This window comes from Pseudophryne corroboree, chromosome 10 (assembly GCF_028390025.1).
Source record: "Pseudophryne corroboree isolate aPseCor3 chromosome 10, aPseCor3.hap2, whole genome shotgun sequence".
NCBI lineage: Eukaryota > Metazoa > Chordata > Amphibia > Anura > Myobatrachidae > Pseudophryne > Pseudophryne corroboree.
In genome coordinates, this window is record NC_086453.1 from 149,304,130 (window position 1) to 149,322,751 (window position 18,622).

General features: G+C 48.1%; 1 protein-coding gene across 1 annotated transcript in view; it reads left to right on the top strand.

Moving 5' to 3' along the window:
• The window catches only part of PIH1D1 (PIH1 domain containing 1), a 67,945-nt gene that overhangs the window by 29,272 nt on the left and 20,051 nt on the right, over positions 1-18,622 (top strand). Inside the window, exons 7-9 of the mRNA XM_063942877.1 lie at positions 1,630-1,726; positions 7,847-7,894; positions 13,363-13,453. Of these exons, the coding sequence (XP_063798947.1) occupies positions 1,630-1,726; positions 7,847-7,894; positions 13,363-13,453 (236 nt within the window). The remainder of the gene's footprint in view (positions 1-1,629; positions 1,727-7,846; positions 7,895-13,362; positions 13,454-18,622) is intronic.

Sequence of the window (18,622 nt, forward strand, 5' to 3'; positions counted from 1 at the left end):
CTTTCCTCGTACTGTCCGTCTCCTCTGGGCACAGTTCTTTATCTGAGGTCTGGAGGAGGGGCATAGAGGGAGGAGCTAGTGCACATCCATCTAAAGTCTTTAGAGTGCCCATGTCTCCTGCGGAGCCCGTCTATACCCCATGGTCCTTACGGAGTCCCAAGCATCCTCTACGGACTAGGAGAAAAAGATTTACCGGTAGGTTTAAAATCTTATTTTCTCCCTGTTAATTTCGCTAATACAAAGACTCTTGATTTCGGTACTTCAATGACTGCACGGTGTTGATGTGTCTGAGCCCCACAGAGGCCCATTCTCCACTCCTAGTAGAGGAGGAAATAGGCTTGGCTAGACATCAAGTACTCAAGCCCTCTGACTTTGTCAACATCAATGGCAAGAAATCCATCATAACATCATCCCAGCAGCTGTTTTTCCTGATTTTACATGGATCTGATTACGAAATGCACGCTGCCCACCTGAGCACCTGCTTCTTTGTTGGGACCTCAGATGCTTGGGTGCGGGGCATTGTAAGTTTGCAACACATCATAGATCTCCCTGAAGCCCTCACATAGTTGCTTTCTTTCCACTAATCCTCCAGGACTAATGAACTTGTGGCTAAAGAGACATAACTAGGTGATTGCATGAATTTGCTCATAGGCAATGTATACTTGGGTCATATTGATTGAATTGCAGACTATGGACGTGTGTACGCAGAGATACAATGTTCTCAGACGTATCTCTTGCACCTAGGGTAGGGCTGGTGTAAGTATATAATCTTAATAGTGCTGGCTATGGATTCAGAGAACCATACATTTAAAAAAAATTCTCAAAGTCCAAAATGCAAGAGTTCACTGGAACTTAGGGTCTAATTCAGATCTGATCGCAGCAGCAAATTTGTTAGCTAATGTGCAAAACCATGTGCACTGCATGTGGAACAGATATAACATGTGCAGAGAGAGTTAGATTTGGGTGGGGTGTGTTCAAACTGAAATCTAAATTGCAGTGTAAAACTAAAGCAGCCAGTATGTCCCCTGCACAGAAACAATATAACCCACCCAAATCAAACTCTTTCTGCAAATGTTATATCTGCACCCCCCCGCAGTGCACATGGTTTTGCCCATTAGCTAACAAATTTCTTGCTGCGATCAGATCTGAATTAGGCCCTTAGTTGTAATGGTTCTCTAATAGGAAATGTTCTGGCATTTGGAGCTGCTAATTGAATGAGTTCTCTGGCCATCATAGTAGAAGTGGGTCTCTTATTTTTAATAGCTTACTAAAATGCTTAAAAGCAGTTATTTACAGTGGTCAATACCCATGGCTTATTACTCGCGCTGGATGGTTCAATTAGCGGGGTTTACCTCACGCATTAAGACCCAGAGGTGAACTTTTCTTCTTCGCTTTAGGAGCTGCAAGGAAAAGTCCATGGTAAAAGGCGCCCTCTGGGGTTTAACGCATGGGGAAAAACCCACTAATTCCACAATTTACACAAAATAAATGGGTTAGCACGCAGACAGTTCTTTTAAATGGCTCCGGACATAAATTCCGGAGCATATACCCATGCAGCAAATTCTGCAGCTAATTGGATTCCCTTCTATGTATCTCTGAGAGTGAAGTATCTTTATATGCTCTATGCAGAATGGCGAATGTTGAAGAATAGAAAGTTCATGGGCTCCATCTCTGAGCAAAATATCAGAACAAAATCCAAACCTATGATCCAGGAGATGGACACAAGGTAAGCCTTTAAAAAAGCACATATGAGAATGCATTTAATTTTTATATTTGGAAACAATTGGTACTTAAATGATCATAGAAGCCCCCTGTAACTGTCAGAACAGCAGCCGCCAGATATTCGGGACCAGTGTTATTCAAAAGGTCTCATTATTGATGCATCTTTCTCCTGCCACTGATGGCTTCCGACAGATATGTACTTGTTGGTAGCACTGACCAATGAGTGCACTTGACACATGATAGAGAAATATTTACTTATGGTAGACAGACTGTTGATAACTCTATTTCTCCTAAGTCTGCAGTATCCACAGGATATACATTGGGATATGATGTAGTGTAGCGGAGTGGCACCAACGATCAAAGCTTTTGACCTCCCAGAATGCAACTGGCTAGTCTCCTATATCCCCACCTCCTGGCTCAGGCAATTCAGTTATTTTCCAAAGCTCAAGGCAGGAGCATCATGGAGAGCCCTAATCAGGGGAGAAGAACATACATACACACTACCATACAAGAAGGAAGAGGTTAGTAAGTGGTAAGGATCCTCAAATCGGGTGCGTCAGGTTGGGATCCCTGTGGATACTGTGGACTTAGAAGAAATAGAGTTATTGACAATAAGTCTACCATAACTACATATTTCCCCTGCAGGGTCCACCGTAGTATCCACATGATATACATTGGGATGTCCCAAAGCAGATTTAGTGGTGGGGACGCTCCTGATTGGACAGGAGAATCCTTCGCCCGATTGCTGCGTCCTGAGAGACAAAGGTATCAAAGGCATAATGTCTAATGAATGTGTTAATGGAAGACCATGAGGCTGCCTTACATATCTGTTCCGCAGAGGCACCATGGCGTGCTGCCCAAGATGGACCTACGAGTAGAGTGAGCAGAGACATGGAATAGGGAGATCAGCTTGAGAATATGCTTCTGAAATAGTCATCCGAAGCCACTTCACCAGTGTCTGCTTGTCAGCAGGCCATCCTCTCTTGTGGAACCCATAGAGAACAAAGAGAGTGTCTGTCTTTCTGATGGCACTGGTACGATCCACGTAGATCCTTAAAGCCTGGACTACGTCTAAAGATACATCTCCCGCAGAAAGATCCGGCCCTTGGAAAGAACTACAATTTCTTCATTAAGGTGGAACTTAGAAACCACCTTAGGAAGATATCCAGATTTGGTTCTAAGAACTGCTCTATCTGGATGAAAAATCAGAAAAGGAGAGCGACATAATAATGCCCCTAAATCTGAGACTCTTCTAGCTGAAGCAATAGCCAGTAGAAAGAAAACCTTAGCTGTCAACAATTTAAGATTCACTTGATTCAGTGGTTCAAATGGGGCAACTTGAAGCACCTTTTGGACTAAATTTAGATCCCAAGGAGCTGTAGGAGGAACAAAAGGAGGTTGGATTTGAAGCATTCCTTGGAAAAAAGTGTGAATATTCTGTAGGTTACCAATTTTCCTTTGAAACCATACAGTCCGTGCTGACACCTGAACTCTCAAGGAAGTCACCTTTGTCCATTCCTGCCTTAAGGAATACTAGGACTCTGGAAACTCTGAAAGACCTAGGCTCAAGCTTCCTGGCACTGCACAATTGAATATAAGCATGCCATATTCGGTAATAAATGTGAGCTGAGGATGGTTTCCTTGCTCTAAGCATTGTTTAAATTACTTGTTGTGAAAATCCCTTTTGCTTTCAGGATGGAAGTCTCAAGAGCCATGCCGTCAAAGACAGCCGATCCAGGTGCTTGTAATAACCAGGACTCTGAGACAGTAGATCTGGACGTTGAGGGAGTAGAAAAGGAGTATCCACTGACTGCATCTGCAGACCTGTGTACCAATGTCTACTGGGCCATGCCGGAGCTATTAGTAGCACAGCGCCCTTTACCTGTTTGACTTTTCGAAAACCACCTGGGCAACACGGCAATTGATGGAAACACATAGGCCAGACAAAAGTCCCATCTCACTGACAGAGCATCCACGAAGGTCGCTTTGGGATCCTTTGTCCTTGACACGTATGCGGGAAGTTTGTTGTTCTGACGAAAAGCCATGAGGTCTATCTCCGGCAGCCCCCACTTGTTTACCAGCATCTGGAAGACCTCTGGGTGTAAAGCCTATTCGTTTGCATGAATGGCCTGTCGACTGAGAAAATCCGCTTCCCAGTTTAGGACTCCCAGAACGAACACTGTGGACAAGGCCGGATGATGAAGTTCCATGCATCTTAACGTACAGCTTACCTCCTTCATTGCTTTTTGGCTGTGAGTTCCTCCCTGATGATTGAGGTACGCTACTGCCGTTGCATTGTCCAAGCGAATCTGAACCGGTTTTCCTTGAAGTGTGTCCTTTGCCTGAGTGAGTGCCATATTTATGCCCTAAGTTCCAATATATTTATCGGCTGGCAACTTTCTTACTTGGTCCACTGCCCCTGGAAGCACACTTTTCTGACACTGCTCCCCAGCCCTGAAGACTGGCCGTTCGTTGTCAGAATCTCCCACGCTGAGATCCAAAAGGGTTGCCCTTTGTCCAGATGGGATGTCTGTAGCCACCAGATTAATGACCTCTGACCATAGTCTGAGTTTTTATTGTCTGATGTAGTCCAATGTCTGATTCTTTCCAGATGGAATGAAGGGGCCTCGAGTGGAATTGAGCATATTCCACCATGTCGAATGTTGACACCATAGATCCCATCACTCGCATTGCTGCATGAATGGATTCTCTTTGACTGTGTAGTAGCTCCTGAATCCTTGTCTGTATTGTGGATATTTTGTTCAGAGGGAAAACAACTCTCTGAAGCCTGGAATCCAATACAGCCCCCAGGTGTGTCATGCGTTGTGATGGAACCAGAGATAACTTCACCCAATTTATGAGCCAGCCGTGGCTTTGTAAGCAGGTTTTCTCTTACGTCCTAGAGGATGCTGGGGACTCCGTAAGGACCATGGGGTATAGACGGGCTCTGCAGGAGACATGGGCACTATAAAGAACTTTAGAATGGGTGTGCACTGGCTCCTCCCTCTATGCCCCTCCTCCAGACCTCAGTTAGATCCTGTGCCCAGAGGAGACTGCGTGCATTACAGGGAGCTCTCCTGAGTTTCTCTGTAAAAAGAATTTTGTTAGGTTTTTTATTTTCAGGGAGCACTGCTGGCAACAGGCTCCCTGCATCGTGGGACTGAGGAGAGAGAAGCAGACCTACTTAAATGATAGGCTCTGCTTCTTAGGCTACTGGACACCATTAGCTCCAGAGGGAGTCGGAACGCAGGTCTCCCCTTGCCGTTCGTCCCGAAGCCGCTCCGCCGTCCTCACGGAGCCGGAAGATAGAAGCCGGGTAAGTATAAGAAGAAAGAAGACTTCAAAGGCGGCAGAAGACTTCATATCTTCTCTGAGGTAACGCACAGCGGTAACGCTGCGCGCCATTGCTCCCACACACAACACACACGGCAGGCACTGATGGGCGCAGGGGGGGCGCCCTGGGCAGCAATTTTAAACCTCTAGGACTGGCTAAAATTGAATATATAGGCTCCGTGGGCTGTATATAGTAGAATCCCCCACCAGTATTGAAAGAAATTGAGCGGGACCGAAGCCCGCCGCTGAGTGGGCGGAGCTTGATCCCTCAGCACTAACCAGCGCCATTTTCTCCACAGACACTGCAGAGAAGCTGGCTCCCCGGACTCTCCCCTGCTGAACACGGTGACACAGGGCAGAAAAGAGGGGGGGGGCACTTGTAAGGCGCAGTGGGTGTATTATATGCACATAAATATATAAAAGCGCTATTTAGCTGGGAATTGTTTTTTCCAGTGTCAGTTGGCGCTGGGTGTGTGCTGGCATACTCTCTCTCTGTCTCTCCATAGGGCCTTATTGGGGATCTGTCTCCATATAAATATCCCTGTGTGTGTGGGGGTGTCAGTACGAGTGTGTCGGCATGTCTGAAGCGGAAGGCTCTTCTAAGGAGGAGGTCGAGCAGATGATTGTGGTGTCTTCGTCGGCAACGCCGACACCTGATTGGTTGGACATGTGGAATGTTTTAAATGCAAATGTGACATTAATACATAAGAGGTTGGACAAAGCAGAGTCCAGGGAAAAAGCAGGGAGTCAATCCATGGCTTTGACTGTGTCCTCTTCAGGGTCTCAAAAACGTCCCCTTTCCCAAATGGCAGACAATGATACCGACACGGATTCTGACTCCAGTGTCGACTACGATGATGCAAGGTTACACCCAAGGGTGGCAAAAAGTATTGATTATATGATTATTGCAATAAAAGATGTTTTGCATATCACAGATGACCCCTCTGTCCTTGACACGAGGGTACACATGTTTAAGGAAAGAAACCTGAGGTGACATTTCCCCCATCTCATGAGCTGAACGCATTATTTGTAAAAGCTTGGGAAACTCCAGACAAAAAACTGCAGATTCCCAAAAGAATTCTTATGGCGTATCCTTTCCCGGCACAGGACAGGGTACGGTGGGAATCCTCGCCCAGGGTAGACAAGGCTTTGACGCGCTTATCCAAGAAGGTGGCGCTACCGTCTCCAGACACGGCGGCCCTCAATAATCCTGCTGACCGCAGACAGGAAGCGACTTTAAAATCAATTTATACACATACGGGTGCTTTGCTCAGACCGGCAATAGCATCGGCTTGGGTTTGTAGCGCGGTAGCAGCTTGGACAGATACCTTGTCAGCTGATATGGATACCCTAGATAGGGATACCATTTTGTGGATCTTAGGTCACATCAAAGACGCAGTCTTATATATGAGGGACGCTCAGAGAGACGCCGGCCTACTAGGTTCAAGGGCCAACGCCATGGCGATTTCTGCTAGGCGAGCACTGTGGACCCGCCAGTGGACGGGTGACGCCGACTCAAAAAGGCATATGGAAGTTTTACCTTACAAATCAGAGGTAAGGGTAAAGGGAAAAGAATGCCTGCTACGGCCAGTTCCCAAGAACAGAAGTCCTCCCCGGCTTCTACTAAATCCACCGCATGATGCTGGGGCTCCACTGGGGGAGTCCGCTCCGGTGGGGGCACGTCTTCGACTCTTCAGCCACGTCTGGATTCAGTCCTGCCACACCAAACAAAAAACTGAATTGCCTGAGCCAGGAGGTGGGGGGATATAGGAGACTGGCTCATTGCATTCTGGGAGGCCGAAAGCTTTGATCATTGGTGCCATTCCGCTAACGCTACCTCATATCCTAATGTATATCCTGTGGATACTACTGTGGACTCTGCAGGAGAACACCTTCTTAAATTAATTTTATTTTGTAGTTGGTGGCAAAAAAATAAGCAGATTTCCCCACAGGTGGCTTTGATAGATGTCCAGATTATTTCTATGTTGCCGGGTTCCACCTCTCTACAAAACATTTAACCCTCACTGCTACAGAGCAGCTGATTTGAGTTTAGAAATCTGTTTTCAACCGACTCACTAGAAACATTAATATAAATGTGCTGAACATCTTGGTATAAATATGGTGAGTACGTACCTATTACCGGCGGCCGGGATTCCGGATGTCATGATTCCGACAGTGGGAGCCCAGCCACCAATATGCCGGCAGTGGGGCAAGCACTAGAAAGCCCCTTGTGGGCTCGCTGCGCTAACCACGCTGCAGGCACGGTGGCTCACTGCGCTCGCCACAGGATCTATTCTCCCTCTATGGGTGTCATGAAGGGAACGCTTGTCACTGTGTGCAAGCACTTGTGCATTCGTGTACAAGGTTTTAGAATGCTGAACCATCTAATGATATGCACTGCTTGTTTATTTTAATAAGTAACTGGTGGGCTAAGGTTATGCCCTTGTAGTAAGTGCAAGTAAGAGCATGCTCTTTTATACCTCCTTGCTGTTTACTGCTGCTACTTTTTTTGGCGAAGATGCTTTTATATTCTCTAAAAAAATGCCCCTGTTGCTAACAAATCATATCAACATACATGTCACCTCATTCACAACTTACTGAACCTCAGATGAGCTCTGGCAATAGGTCAGTTACACTAGAGATTCTTTCTATACAATTGTTTGGGCTTTATTTATAGAGTTATAAACTAAATACAAAAGTGCAATTTTTATATGTTATTTCTATACGTCCAGTCTTGGGTTTTGCCATTAAAGTTGCTAGCTATCTCACACTACTTTCATTCCTTCTTTAGGTCCACACAGCTTCCTCCAAGCAAGTCTTTAATTTCAGAAATTCAAAGGTACTGTATATTTATATTGTGTATATTCGTACGTGATATACAGAATGGAAGTTGCTCAGTCAGCTTATTGGCCCATCGCAGGTGCTTGTAAGGGAGGGGTTAATCTAGACAAGAAAAAACAAATCAAATTCCCCCAGCTAATATATAATTATATGACCCAAATTAGTGCTATTATAATGTAGTGTAGAACCACCAGAGCAGAGACAACTTGCCATGGATGGCAGCTTACCATATATTTGCAAATTTATGTAACTGAGATCTCTGCATTTTATGTAGGATGCAAGTCCGTTTTACTGGCCCATTGCAATGTGCTTGGGGAATTTGTCTGACTAGTTAGGCTTTATCACTATTGTTGCTAAATGTACTGATTTGTTTCTCTAGCATCCATAAGGGATATTGGGGAGACTTAGTACGTGGGGTATAGACGGGGTCCAATGGAGCCGGTGCACCTTTAAATTTCTTCACTGGGTGTGCTGCCCCTTCACGGGCAGTTTAGAAAAAAGTGCCCTGAGGAGAGGATGCACATCTCTGCAGCTCCAGAGAGTTTTCTTTAGTTTCTTTTAAACTTTTATTATTTTTGGAATGCTGTTTGGGCAACAGCATACCTGCACCGTGGAGTTAGGGGGAAGGCCGTCACAGGCCTTGCGAGGTGTCAGAGCCGCTTCCCCGCTGCAGGACCACCGTCCCGAGAGGTTGTTTGTTCAGTGGAGCACCATGCCTTAGCTGTCACAATTGCAGCATGCCGCACACCCCTAACAAATGCCTGAAGGTGACGACTGTGGTGAGTACAAGCTGGGGGCCCTGCTAGTGGGGTCCCCCGGTTCATGGTGTGGCTAAACGCGGTTGCGGCATATGGGACCCTCCTGGGGGGGCCCGCTAGAGGCCCCCCGTGTGCACTGGCTAGCGGTGGCTTAAACTACCACTTGTGTGATGTTTTTTCAGCATTCTAGGTGACATTGCCAGTGTAAAAATCTCTGTAGCTCCGGCGCCATGCGGGGGGACAGAGCTACCTCAGAGCGGGACCAGCGGCATTTTGGCACCTTCCTCTGCTTAATGCAGCAGCACAAGCACACACAGCTCCTCCTGACTCGCAAGACACGGTGGAAAACTGGTACAGGGTGTAGCAAAGGGGGGGAGCCACTATTGTACACAATCTGTGTCCTATACAGGACAGAAATCATTTGTGTTTCACTGTGATATAGTAAGCTGACCGCCTCACTGAGGCTGTACAGCTTGGGTGTGCTGGTCTTCTCTCTCTGTGTGTCTCCTCTCACGTACAGTAAGGGCAGGCTTAATAAGTCTGTGTATACCATTGTGATTACTGCGAACATGGGTAAACGCAAACTATGCAGTGTATGCCACACCAGATTCTCTCCCTTATCTGATTCTGTTTCATGTGAACAATGCAGCCAATCTTCACAGCTCAGTGAAGGGGCTGGGGGAGAGTGACCAGAGCCATCCTGGTTAGGGGCTCTTAAGACTATGATGTCTGATATGTCATCAAACCTCACTGCTAATGTTCAGAAAACTCAGCTACTACAACAGGCTGTTGCAGACTTAGCTGCTAGGGCAGATGTTACACAGCCTCCCTCTCTAACTCAGGACCACAAAAGCGTGGTTTACCTGCTCTACTCTCTGATTCAGATGAGGAAATACAGGAGGATGGGGATGACTTGGATCCCGTTAGTGGGGATTCCACTTCTGCTCAGGGTATTGAACCCCTCATTCTGGCTATACGGGACGTGTTAAAGCTCCCTCTAGAGGGCGCTGAGTCACAGCAGTCGTTTTTCTTTACACAAAAAAAGCCTAATGTCACTTTCTCTAACGTCCTAGAGGATGCTGGGGACTCCGTAAGGACCATGGGGAGAGACGGGCTCCGCAGGAGACATGGGCACTTTAAGAAAGAATTGAGTTCCTGGTGTGCACTGGCTCCTCCCTCTCTGCCCCTCCTCCAGTCCTCAGTTTGATTCTGTGCCCAGAGGAGCTGGGTGCTTTTCAGTGAGCTCTCCTGAGTTTGCTGATAGAAAGTTTTTTGTTAGGTTTTTTATTTTCAGGGATCTCTGCTGGCATACAGACTCCCTGCATCGTGGGACTGAGGGGAGAGAAGCAGCCCTACTCTCTGAAGCTAGGTCCTGCTTCTTAGGCTACTGGACACCATTAGCTCCAGAGGGATCTCACCCTCGCCGTCCGCCCCAGAGCCACGCCGCCGTTCCCCTCGCAGAGCCGGAAGACTGAAGCCGGGTGAGTATGAGAAGCAAGAAAACTTCACAGGCATTGTTCCAGCACCAATATCACAACGAGGCAGGGGTTGTTACTCCAACCTGTTTGTGGTACCAAAGCCGGACGGTTCGGTAAGGCCCATTTTGAATCTAAAGTCCTTGAAGGTGTTCAAGTTCAAAATGGAATCCTTGAGAGCAGTGATTGCAGGCCTGGAAGAGCATGAATTCATGGTTTCCTTGGATATCAAGGACGCCTACCTTCATATTCCTATTTGGCCACCTCATCAGTCTTATCTGAGGTTTGCCCTGCTGGACGACCACCACTACTAGTTCCAGGCACTGCCCTTTGGCCTGTTCACAGCTCCGAGGGTATTCACAAAGGTAGTGGCGGAGATGATGGACTAGCTCCGGGTCCAGGGGGTCAATGTTGTCCCTTACCTGGATGATCTTCTGATAAGAGCAAGATCCAGGGAGCTTTTATTGCTCCATATGGACCACACTATCCAACTTCTATTACACCATGGGTGGACTCTCAATTTACCGAAGTCCCACCTGGATCCAGCTCAGCGGCTCCTGTTCCTGGGGATGTTATTGGATACTGTGGCCCAGAAGGTGTTCCTCCCGGAGGACAAAGCGAGAACACTTCAAGAGATAGTCCGCATGGTGCTCCGACCTGCTCGAGTATCCATCTATCATTGTATAAGATTGTTGGGGAAGATTGTCGCCTCATATGAGGCGATCCAATATGGGAGGTTCCATGCCAGAACATTTCAACTGGATCTCCTGAGCAAGTCCGGATCACATCTACAGATGCACTGGATGATACGGCTGTCACCTCAGGCCAGGATTTCCCTCCTGTGGTGGCTGCAGTCCTTCAATCTCCTGGAAGGCTGGAGTTTTGGGATTCAGGATTGGTTCCTCCTCACGACGGATGCGAGTCTGAGAGGATGGGGAGCTGTCACCCAAGGGGCGCAATTCCAGGGCAGGTGGTCAGCCCACGAAGCCCTCCTTCCAATCAACATTCGTGAACTTCAGGCGATCTACTTTGCTCTGCTTCAGACCAGTCCTCTGCTCAAGGATCACGTGATCCAAGTACAGTCGGACAACGCCACAGCAGTGGCGTACATCGATCAGCAAATAGGGACAAAAAGCAGAGCCTGCATGTGAGAGGTGTCAAAGATACTCCTGTGGGCGGAAAGAAATGCAAGAGCAATGTCAGCAATCTTCATTCCGGAAGTGGTCAACTGGAAAGCGGACTTCCTGAGTCGTCACGATCTCTGAGTGGGTGTCCGCCATCAGGTGTTTCAGCAGATCATTGACTGGTGGGGCTGCCCACAAATAGACATGATGGCTTCTCGACTCAACAAGAAGCTTCACTGGTATTGCTCACGAACCAGGGACCCCCAGGCGAGGGCAGTGGATGCACTGACGTCGCCTTGGCCTTACCGGCTGGTCTACCTGTTTCCTCAGATTCCGTTGCTCCCAAGGGTGCTCAAGCGAATCAGAAATCAAGGAGTCCAGGCAATTCTGATTACCCTGGAATCGCCTCGGGGGGCGTGGTACGCGGATCTTCTGGACATGTCCGTCGAAGACCCTTGGCCTTTGCCACTGAGAAGAGATCTTCTTCAACAAGGACCATTTGTCTACCCGGACTTACGGCGACTTCGTTTGACGGCATGGAGGTTGAGCGGAATATCCTTGCTCACAAGGGCCTTTCCAAAAAAGGTTATTGCTACCATGGTTCAGGCCAGGAAACCTGTGACGTCAAAACACTATCATCATATCTGGAGAAGATATGTCTCCTGGTGCAAGGAACGCACGTATCCATCTGCAGAGTTCCACTTGGGAAGTTTCTGACGTTTCCTGCAGGCTGGTGTGGATAAGGGCTTACGTCTGGATTCCATTAAGGTCCAGAATTCAGCTCTGTTCATTTTCTTTCTGAAGAATTTGGCACTGTTGCCTGAAGTTCAGACCTTCTTGCAAGGGGTACTTCACATACAACCTCCTTTTTGTGCCGCCTACGGCACCCTGGGATTTGAATGTGGTGTTGGAATTTCTACAGTCATCCTGGTTTGAGCCTCTGATGACTGTAGAAGACAAGCACCTCACGTGGAAGACGGTGATTTTACTGGCCCTGGTTTCTGCTAGACGTGTCTTAGAAGTGGCGGCCTTATCATGTAAAAGTCCATACTTGGTCTTTTATGAGGACAGACCGGAGCTCCGGACTAGACAGCAGTTCCTGCCGAAGGTTGTCTCTGCATTTCACCTGAATCAACCTATTGTGGTTCCGTCAAGTTCTGACACTTCTGCTCCTCCGGAGGCATTGGATGCTGTGCGAGCCTTGAAGATTTTATGTCAGGCGGGCGGCTCGAAATAGAAAGACAGGTTCCTTGTTCGTGCTCTATAATGCACAGAAAAAGGGTTGTCCTGCTTCAAAGCAGCCCATTGCTCATTGGCTTAGGCTTACTATCCAACAGGCCTGTGTGTCGGCAGCCTTACCTGTTCCTAAGTCTCTGAAGGCCCATTCTACAAGATCGGTGGGCTCTTCCTTGGTGGCTGCCCGTGGAGTCTCGGCCTTGCAACTATGCCGAGCTGCTACCTGGTTGGGCAAGAACACTTTTGTGAAGTTCTACAAGTTTGATACCCTGGCTAAGGAGGATACCCAGTTTGGGCAGGCGGTGCTGCAGAAGTCTCCACACGTTCCCGCCCCTTCTGAAAGCTTTGGGACATCCCTATTGTACCAAGTCTCCGCAATATCCCTTATGGATGCTAAAGAAAATAGGGATTTAATTACCTACCGGTAAATCCTTTTCTCGTAGTCCATAAGGGATATTTGTCGCCCACCTCAGTGCGTAGACTTTTCTGCAGGTTCTTTTTTATGTGGTTACCTGTTCAGCCGTTGCTGTTGTTACCTGCCGTTGCTGGTTGTTGTATGTTCGTGGTGTGCTGGTATATAAATCTCACCACTCATTTGTTGTTATGTTCCTTCTCTCATATATGTCCTTTCTTCTTTGGACACTGTTTTATCTATAACTGTCTGTGGGAGGGGGCATAGAGGGGAGGAGCCAGCACACCCAGTGAAGAAATTTAAAGTGCACCGGCTCCTTTGGACCCCGTCTATACCCCATCGTACGAAGTCTCCCCAATATCCCTTATGGACTACGAGAAAAGGATTTACTAGTAGATAATTAAAATTAAATTAGGTAGGTAGATCATTAAAATTCTATTTTCTGTGGTGTATTTTCCTAGCTCACCAGTGGTACCTGAATACTCCATCATGGCAGAACCTCCTGAAGGACACCCTGAATTTTTGGTGGCTGAAATCTCCATACCTAAAGTGGTAAGACTTAACTGATGTTAGCCTTGGTGAAAATATAAGATGCATATATTGAATTTCTCTATCGTCCTAGTGGATGCTGGGGTTCCTGAAAGGACCATGGGGAATAGCGGCTCCGCAGGAGACAGGGCACAAAAAGTAAAGCTTTTCCAGATCAGGTGGTGTGCACTGGCTCCTCCCCCCATGACCCCCCTCCAGACTCCAGTTAGATTTTTGTGCCCGGCCGAGAAGGGTGCAATTCTAGGTGGCTCTCATAAAGAGCTGCTTAGAGAAAGTTTAGCTTAGGTTTTTTATTTTACAGTGATTCCTGCTGGCAACAGGATCACTGCAACGAGGGACAGAGGGGAGAAGAAGTGAACTCACCTGCGTGCAGGATGGATTGGCTTCTTGGCTACTGGACATCAGCTCCAGAGGGACGATCACAGGTACAGCCTGGATAGTCACCGGAGCCGCGCCGCCGGCCCCCTTGCAGATGCTGAAGTAAGAAGAGGTCCAGAATCGGCGGCTGAAGACTCCTGCAGTCTTCTAAAGGTAGCGCACAGCACTGCAGCTGTGCGCCATTTTCCTCTCAGCACACTTCACACGCAGTCACTGAGGGTGCAGGGCGCTGGGGGGGGGCGCCCTGGGAGGCAAATGAAAACCTATTAAAAGGCTAAAAATACCTCACATATAGCCCCCAGAGGCTATATGGAGATATTTAACCCCTGCCTGGATTCACAAAATAGCGGGAGACGAGCCCGCCGGAAAAGGGGCGGGGCCTATCTCCTCAGCACACGGCGCCATTTCCTCTCACAGCTCCGCTGGTCAGGACGGCTCCCAGGTCTCTCCCCTGCACTGCACTACAGAAACAGGGTAAAACAGAGAGGGGGGGCAAATTTAATGGCAATATTTTGATATATATAAAGCAGCTATAAGGGAGCACTTATTATAAGGCTATCCCTGTCATATATAGCGCTTTTTTGGTGTGTGCTGGCAGACTCTCCCTCTGTCTCCCCAAAGGGCTAGTGGGTCCTGTCTTCGTGTAGAGCATTCCCTGTGTGTCTGCTGTGTGTCGGTACGTGTGTGTCGACATGTATGAGGACGATATTGGTGTGGAGGCGGAGCAATTGCCAAATATGGGGATGTCACCTCCTAGGGGGTCGACACCAGAATGGATGCCTTTATTTGTGGAATTACGGGATAGCGTCAACTCGCTTAAGCAGTCGTTTGACGACATGAGGCGGCCGGACAATCAATTAGTGCCTGTCCAGGCGCCTCAAACACCGTCAGGGGCTGTGAAACGCCCTTTGCCTCAGTCGGTCGACACAGACCCAGACACAGGCACTGATTCCAGTGGTGACGGTGACGAATCAACCGTATTTTCCAGTAGGGCCACACGTTATATGATTTTGGCAATGAAGGAGGCGTTACATTTAGCTGATACTACAGGTACCACTAAACAGGGTATTATGTGGGGTGTGAAAAAACTACCTATAGTTTTTCCTGAATCAGAAGAATTAAATGACGTGTGTGATGAAGCGTGGGTTGCCCCTGATAAAAAGCTGATAATTTCAAAGAAATTATTGGCATTATACCCTTTCCCGCCAGAGGTTAGGGAGCGCTGGGAAACACCTCCTAGGGTGGACAAGGCGCTAACACGCTTATCTAAACAAGTGGCGTTACCCTCTCCTGAGACGGCCGCTATTAAAGATCCATCAGATAGGAGGATGGAAAATATCCAAAAAAGTATATACACACATGCAGGTGTTATACTACGACCAGCTATAGCGACTGCCTGGATGTGCAGTGCTGGGGTAGTTTGGTCAGAGTCCCTGATTGAAAATATTGATACCCTGGACAGGGACAATATTTTACTGTCGTTAGAACAAATAAAGGATGCATTTCTTTATATGCGTGATGCACAGAGGGATATCTGCACACTGGCATCACGGGTAAGTGCTATGTCCATTTCGGCCAGAAGAGCTTTATGGACGCGACAGTGGACAGGCGATGCGGATTCAAAACGGCATATGGAAGTTTTGCCGTATAAAGGGGAGGAGTTATTTGGAGTCGGTCTATCAGATTTGGTGGCCACGGCTACAGCCGGGAAATCCACCTTTCTACCTCAAGTCACTCCCCAACAGAAAAAGGCACCGACTTTTCAACCGCAGCCCTTTCGTTCCTTTAAAAATAAGAGAGCAAAGGGCTATTCATATCTGCCACGAGGCAGAGGTCGAGGGAAGAGACAGCAACAGGCAGCTCCTTCCCAGGAACAGAAGCCCTCCCCGGCTTCTACAAAAGCCTCAGCATGACGCTGGGGCTTCTCAAGCGGACTCGGGGACGGTGGGCGGTCGTCTCAAAAATTACAGCGCGCAGTGGGCTCACTCGCAGGTAGATCCCTGGATCCTGCAGATAATATCTCAGGGGTACAGGTTGGAATTAGAGACAGATCCACCTCGCCGTTTCCTGAAGTCTGCTTTACCAACGTCCCCCTCCGAAAGGGAGACGGTTTTGGAAGCCATTCACAAGCTGTACTCTCAGCAGGTGATAGTCAAGGTACCTCTTCTACAACAAGGGAAGGGGTATTATTCCACTCTATTTGTGGTACCGAAGCCGGATGGCTCGGTAAGGCCTATTCTAAATCTGAAGTCCTTGAACCTGTACATAAAGAAGTTCAAGTTCAAGATGGAGTCACTCAGAGCAGTGATAGCGAACCTGGAAGAAATTTACCCCTCACACCAGGGGTACCTCAGGTTCGTTGTACAAAACTGTCACTATCAGTTTCAGACGCTGCCGTTTGGTTTGTCCACGGCACCTCGGGTCTTTACAAAGGTAATGGCCGAGATGATGATTCTTCTTCGAAGAAAAGGCGTATTAATTATCCCATACTTGGACGATCTCCTAATAAGGGCAAGGTCCAGAGAACAGCTAGAGATGGGATTAGCACTATCTCAAGAGGTGCTAAAGCAGCACGGATGGATTCTGAATATTCCAAAATCCCAATTAATGCCGACAACTCGTCTGCTGTTCCTAGGGATGATTCTGGACACGGTTCAGAAAAAGGTTTTTCTTCCCGAGGAAAAAGCCAAGGAGTTATCCGACCTGGTCAGGAACCTCCTAAAACCAGGAAAGGTGTCTGTACATCAATGCACAAGAGTCCTGGGAAAAATGGTGGCTTCTTACGAAGCAATTCCATTCGGCAGATTCCATGCAAGAATTTTCCAAAGGGATCTGTTGGACAAATGGTCAGGGTCGCATCTTCAGATGCACCTGCGGATAACCCTGTCTCCAAGGACAAGGGTATCTCTTCTGTGGTGGTTGCAGAGGGCTCATCTATTGGAGGGCCGCAGATTCGGCATACAGGATTGGATCCTGGTGACCACGGACGCCAGCCTGAGAGGCTGGGGAGCAGTCACACAAGGAAGAAACTTCCAGGGAGTGTGGTCGAGCCTGGAAAAGTCTCTTCACATAAACATTCTGGAACCAAGAGCAATCTACAATGCTCTAAGCCAGGCGGAACCTCTGCTTCAAGGAAGACCGGTGTTGATCCAGTCGGACAACATCACGGCAGTCGCCCATGTAAACAGACAGGGCGGCACAAGAAGCAGGAGTGCAATGGCAGAAGCTGCCAGGATCCTTCGCTGGGCGGAGAATCACGTGATAGCACTGTCAGCAGTGTTCATCCCGGGCGTGGACAACTGGGAAGCAGACTTCCTCAGCAGACACGATCTTCACCCGGGAGAGTGGGGACTTCATCCAGAAGTTTTCCACATGCTAATAAACCGTTGGGAAAGACCAATGGTGGACATGATGGCGTCTCGCCTCAACAAAAAACTGGACAGGTATTGCGCCAGGTCAAGAGATCCGCAGGCAATAGCTGTGGACGCGCTGGTAACACCTTGGGTGTACCAGTCGGTGTATGTGTTTCCTCCTCTGCCTCTCATACCAAAGGTATTGAGAATCATACGGCAAAGCGGAGTAAGAACGATACTAGTGGCTCCGGATTGGCCAAGAAGGTCTTGGTACCCGGAACTTCAAGAGATGGTCACGGACGATCCGTGGCCTCTACCTCTGAGAAGGGACCTGCTTCAACAGGGTCCCTGCCTCTTTCAAGACTTACCGCGGCTGCGTTTGACGGCATGGCGGTTGAACGCCAGATCCTAAAAGGAAAAGGCATTCCAGAAGAAGTCATTCCTACCTTGATTAAGGCAAGAAAGGAAGTCACCGCGAAGCATTATCACCGCATTTGGCGGAAATATGTTGCGTGGTGCGAGGATCGGAGTGCTCCGACGGAGGAATTTCAACTGGGTCGTTTCCTACATTTCCTGCAATCAGGATTGTCTATGGGTCTCAAATTGGGATCTATTAAGGTTCAAATTTCGGCCCTGTCAATATTCTTCCAAAAAGAATTGGCCTCAGTCCCTGAGGTCCAGACTTTTGTCAAAGGAGTACTGCATATACAGCCTCCTGTGGTGCCTCCGGTGGCACCGTGGGATCTAAATGTAGTTTTAGATTTCCTCAAATCCCATTGGTTTGAACCACTAAAAAATGTGGATTTGAAATATCTCACATGGAAAGTGACTATGTTACTGGCCCTGGCTTCCGCCAGGAGAGTATCTGAACTGGCGGCTTTATCTTATAAAAGCCCTTATTTAATTTTCCATTCGGATAGGGCAGAGCTGCGGACGCGTCCGCATTTTCTCCCTAAGGTGGTATCAGCGTTTCACCTGAACCAGCCTATTGTAGTGCCTGCGGCTACAAGCGACTTGGAGGACTCCAAGTTGTTGGACGTTGTCAGAGCTTTAAAAATATACATTTCAAGGACGGCTGGAGTCAGAAAATCTGACTCGCTGTTTATACTGTATGCACCCAACAAGTTGGGTGCGCCTGCTTCTAAGCAGTCGATTGCTCGTTGGATTTGTAACACAATTCAACTTGCACATTCTGTGGCAGGCCTGCCACAGCCTAAATCTGTTAGGGCCCATTCCACAAGGAAGGTGGGCTCATCTTGGGCGGCTGCCCGAGGGGTCTCGGCATTACAACTCTGCCGAGCAGCTACGTGGTCAGGGGAGAACACGTTTGTAAAATTCTACAAATTTGATACCCTGGCAAAAGAGGACCTGGAGTTCTCTCATTCGGTGCTGCAGAGTCATCCGCACTCTCCCGCCCGTTTGGGAGCTTTGGTATAATCCC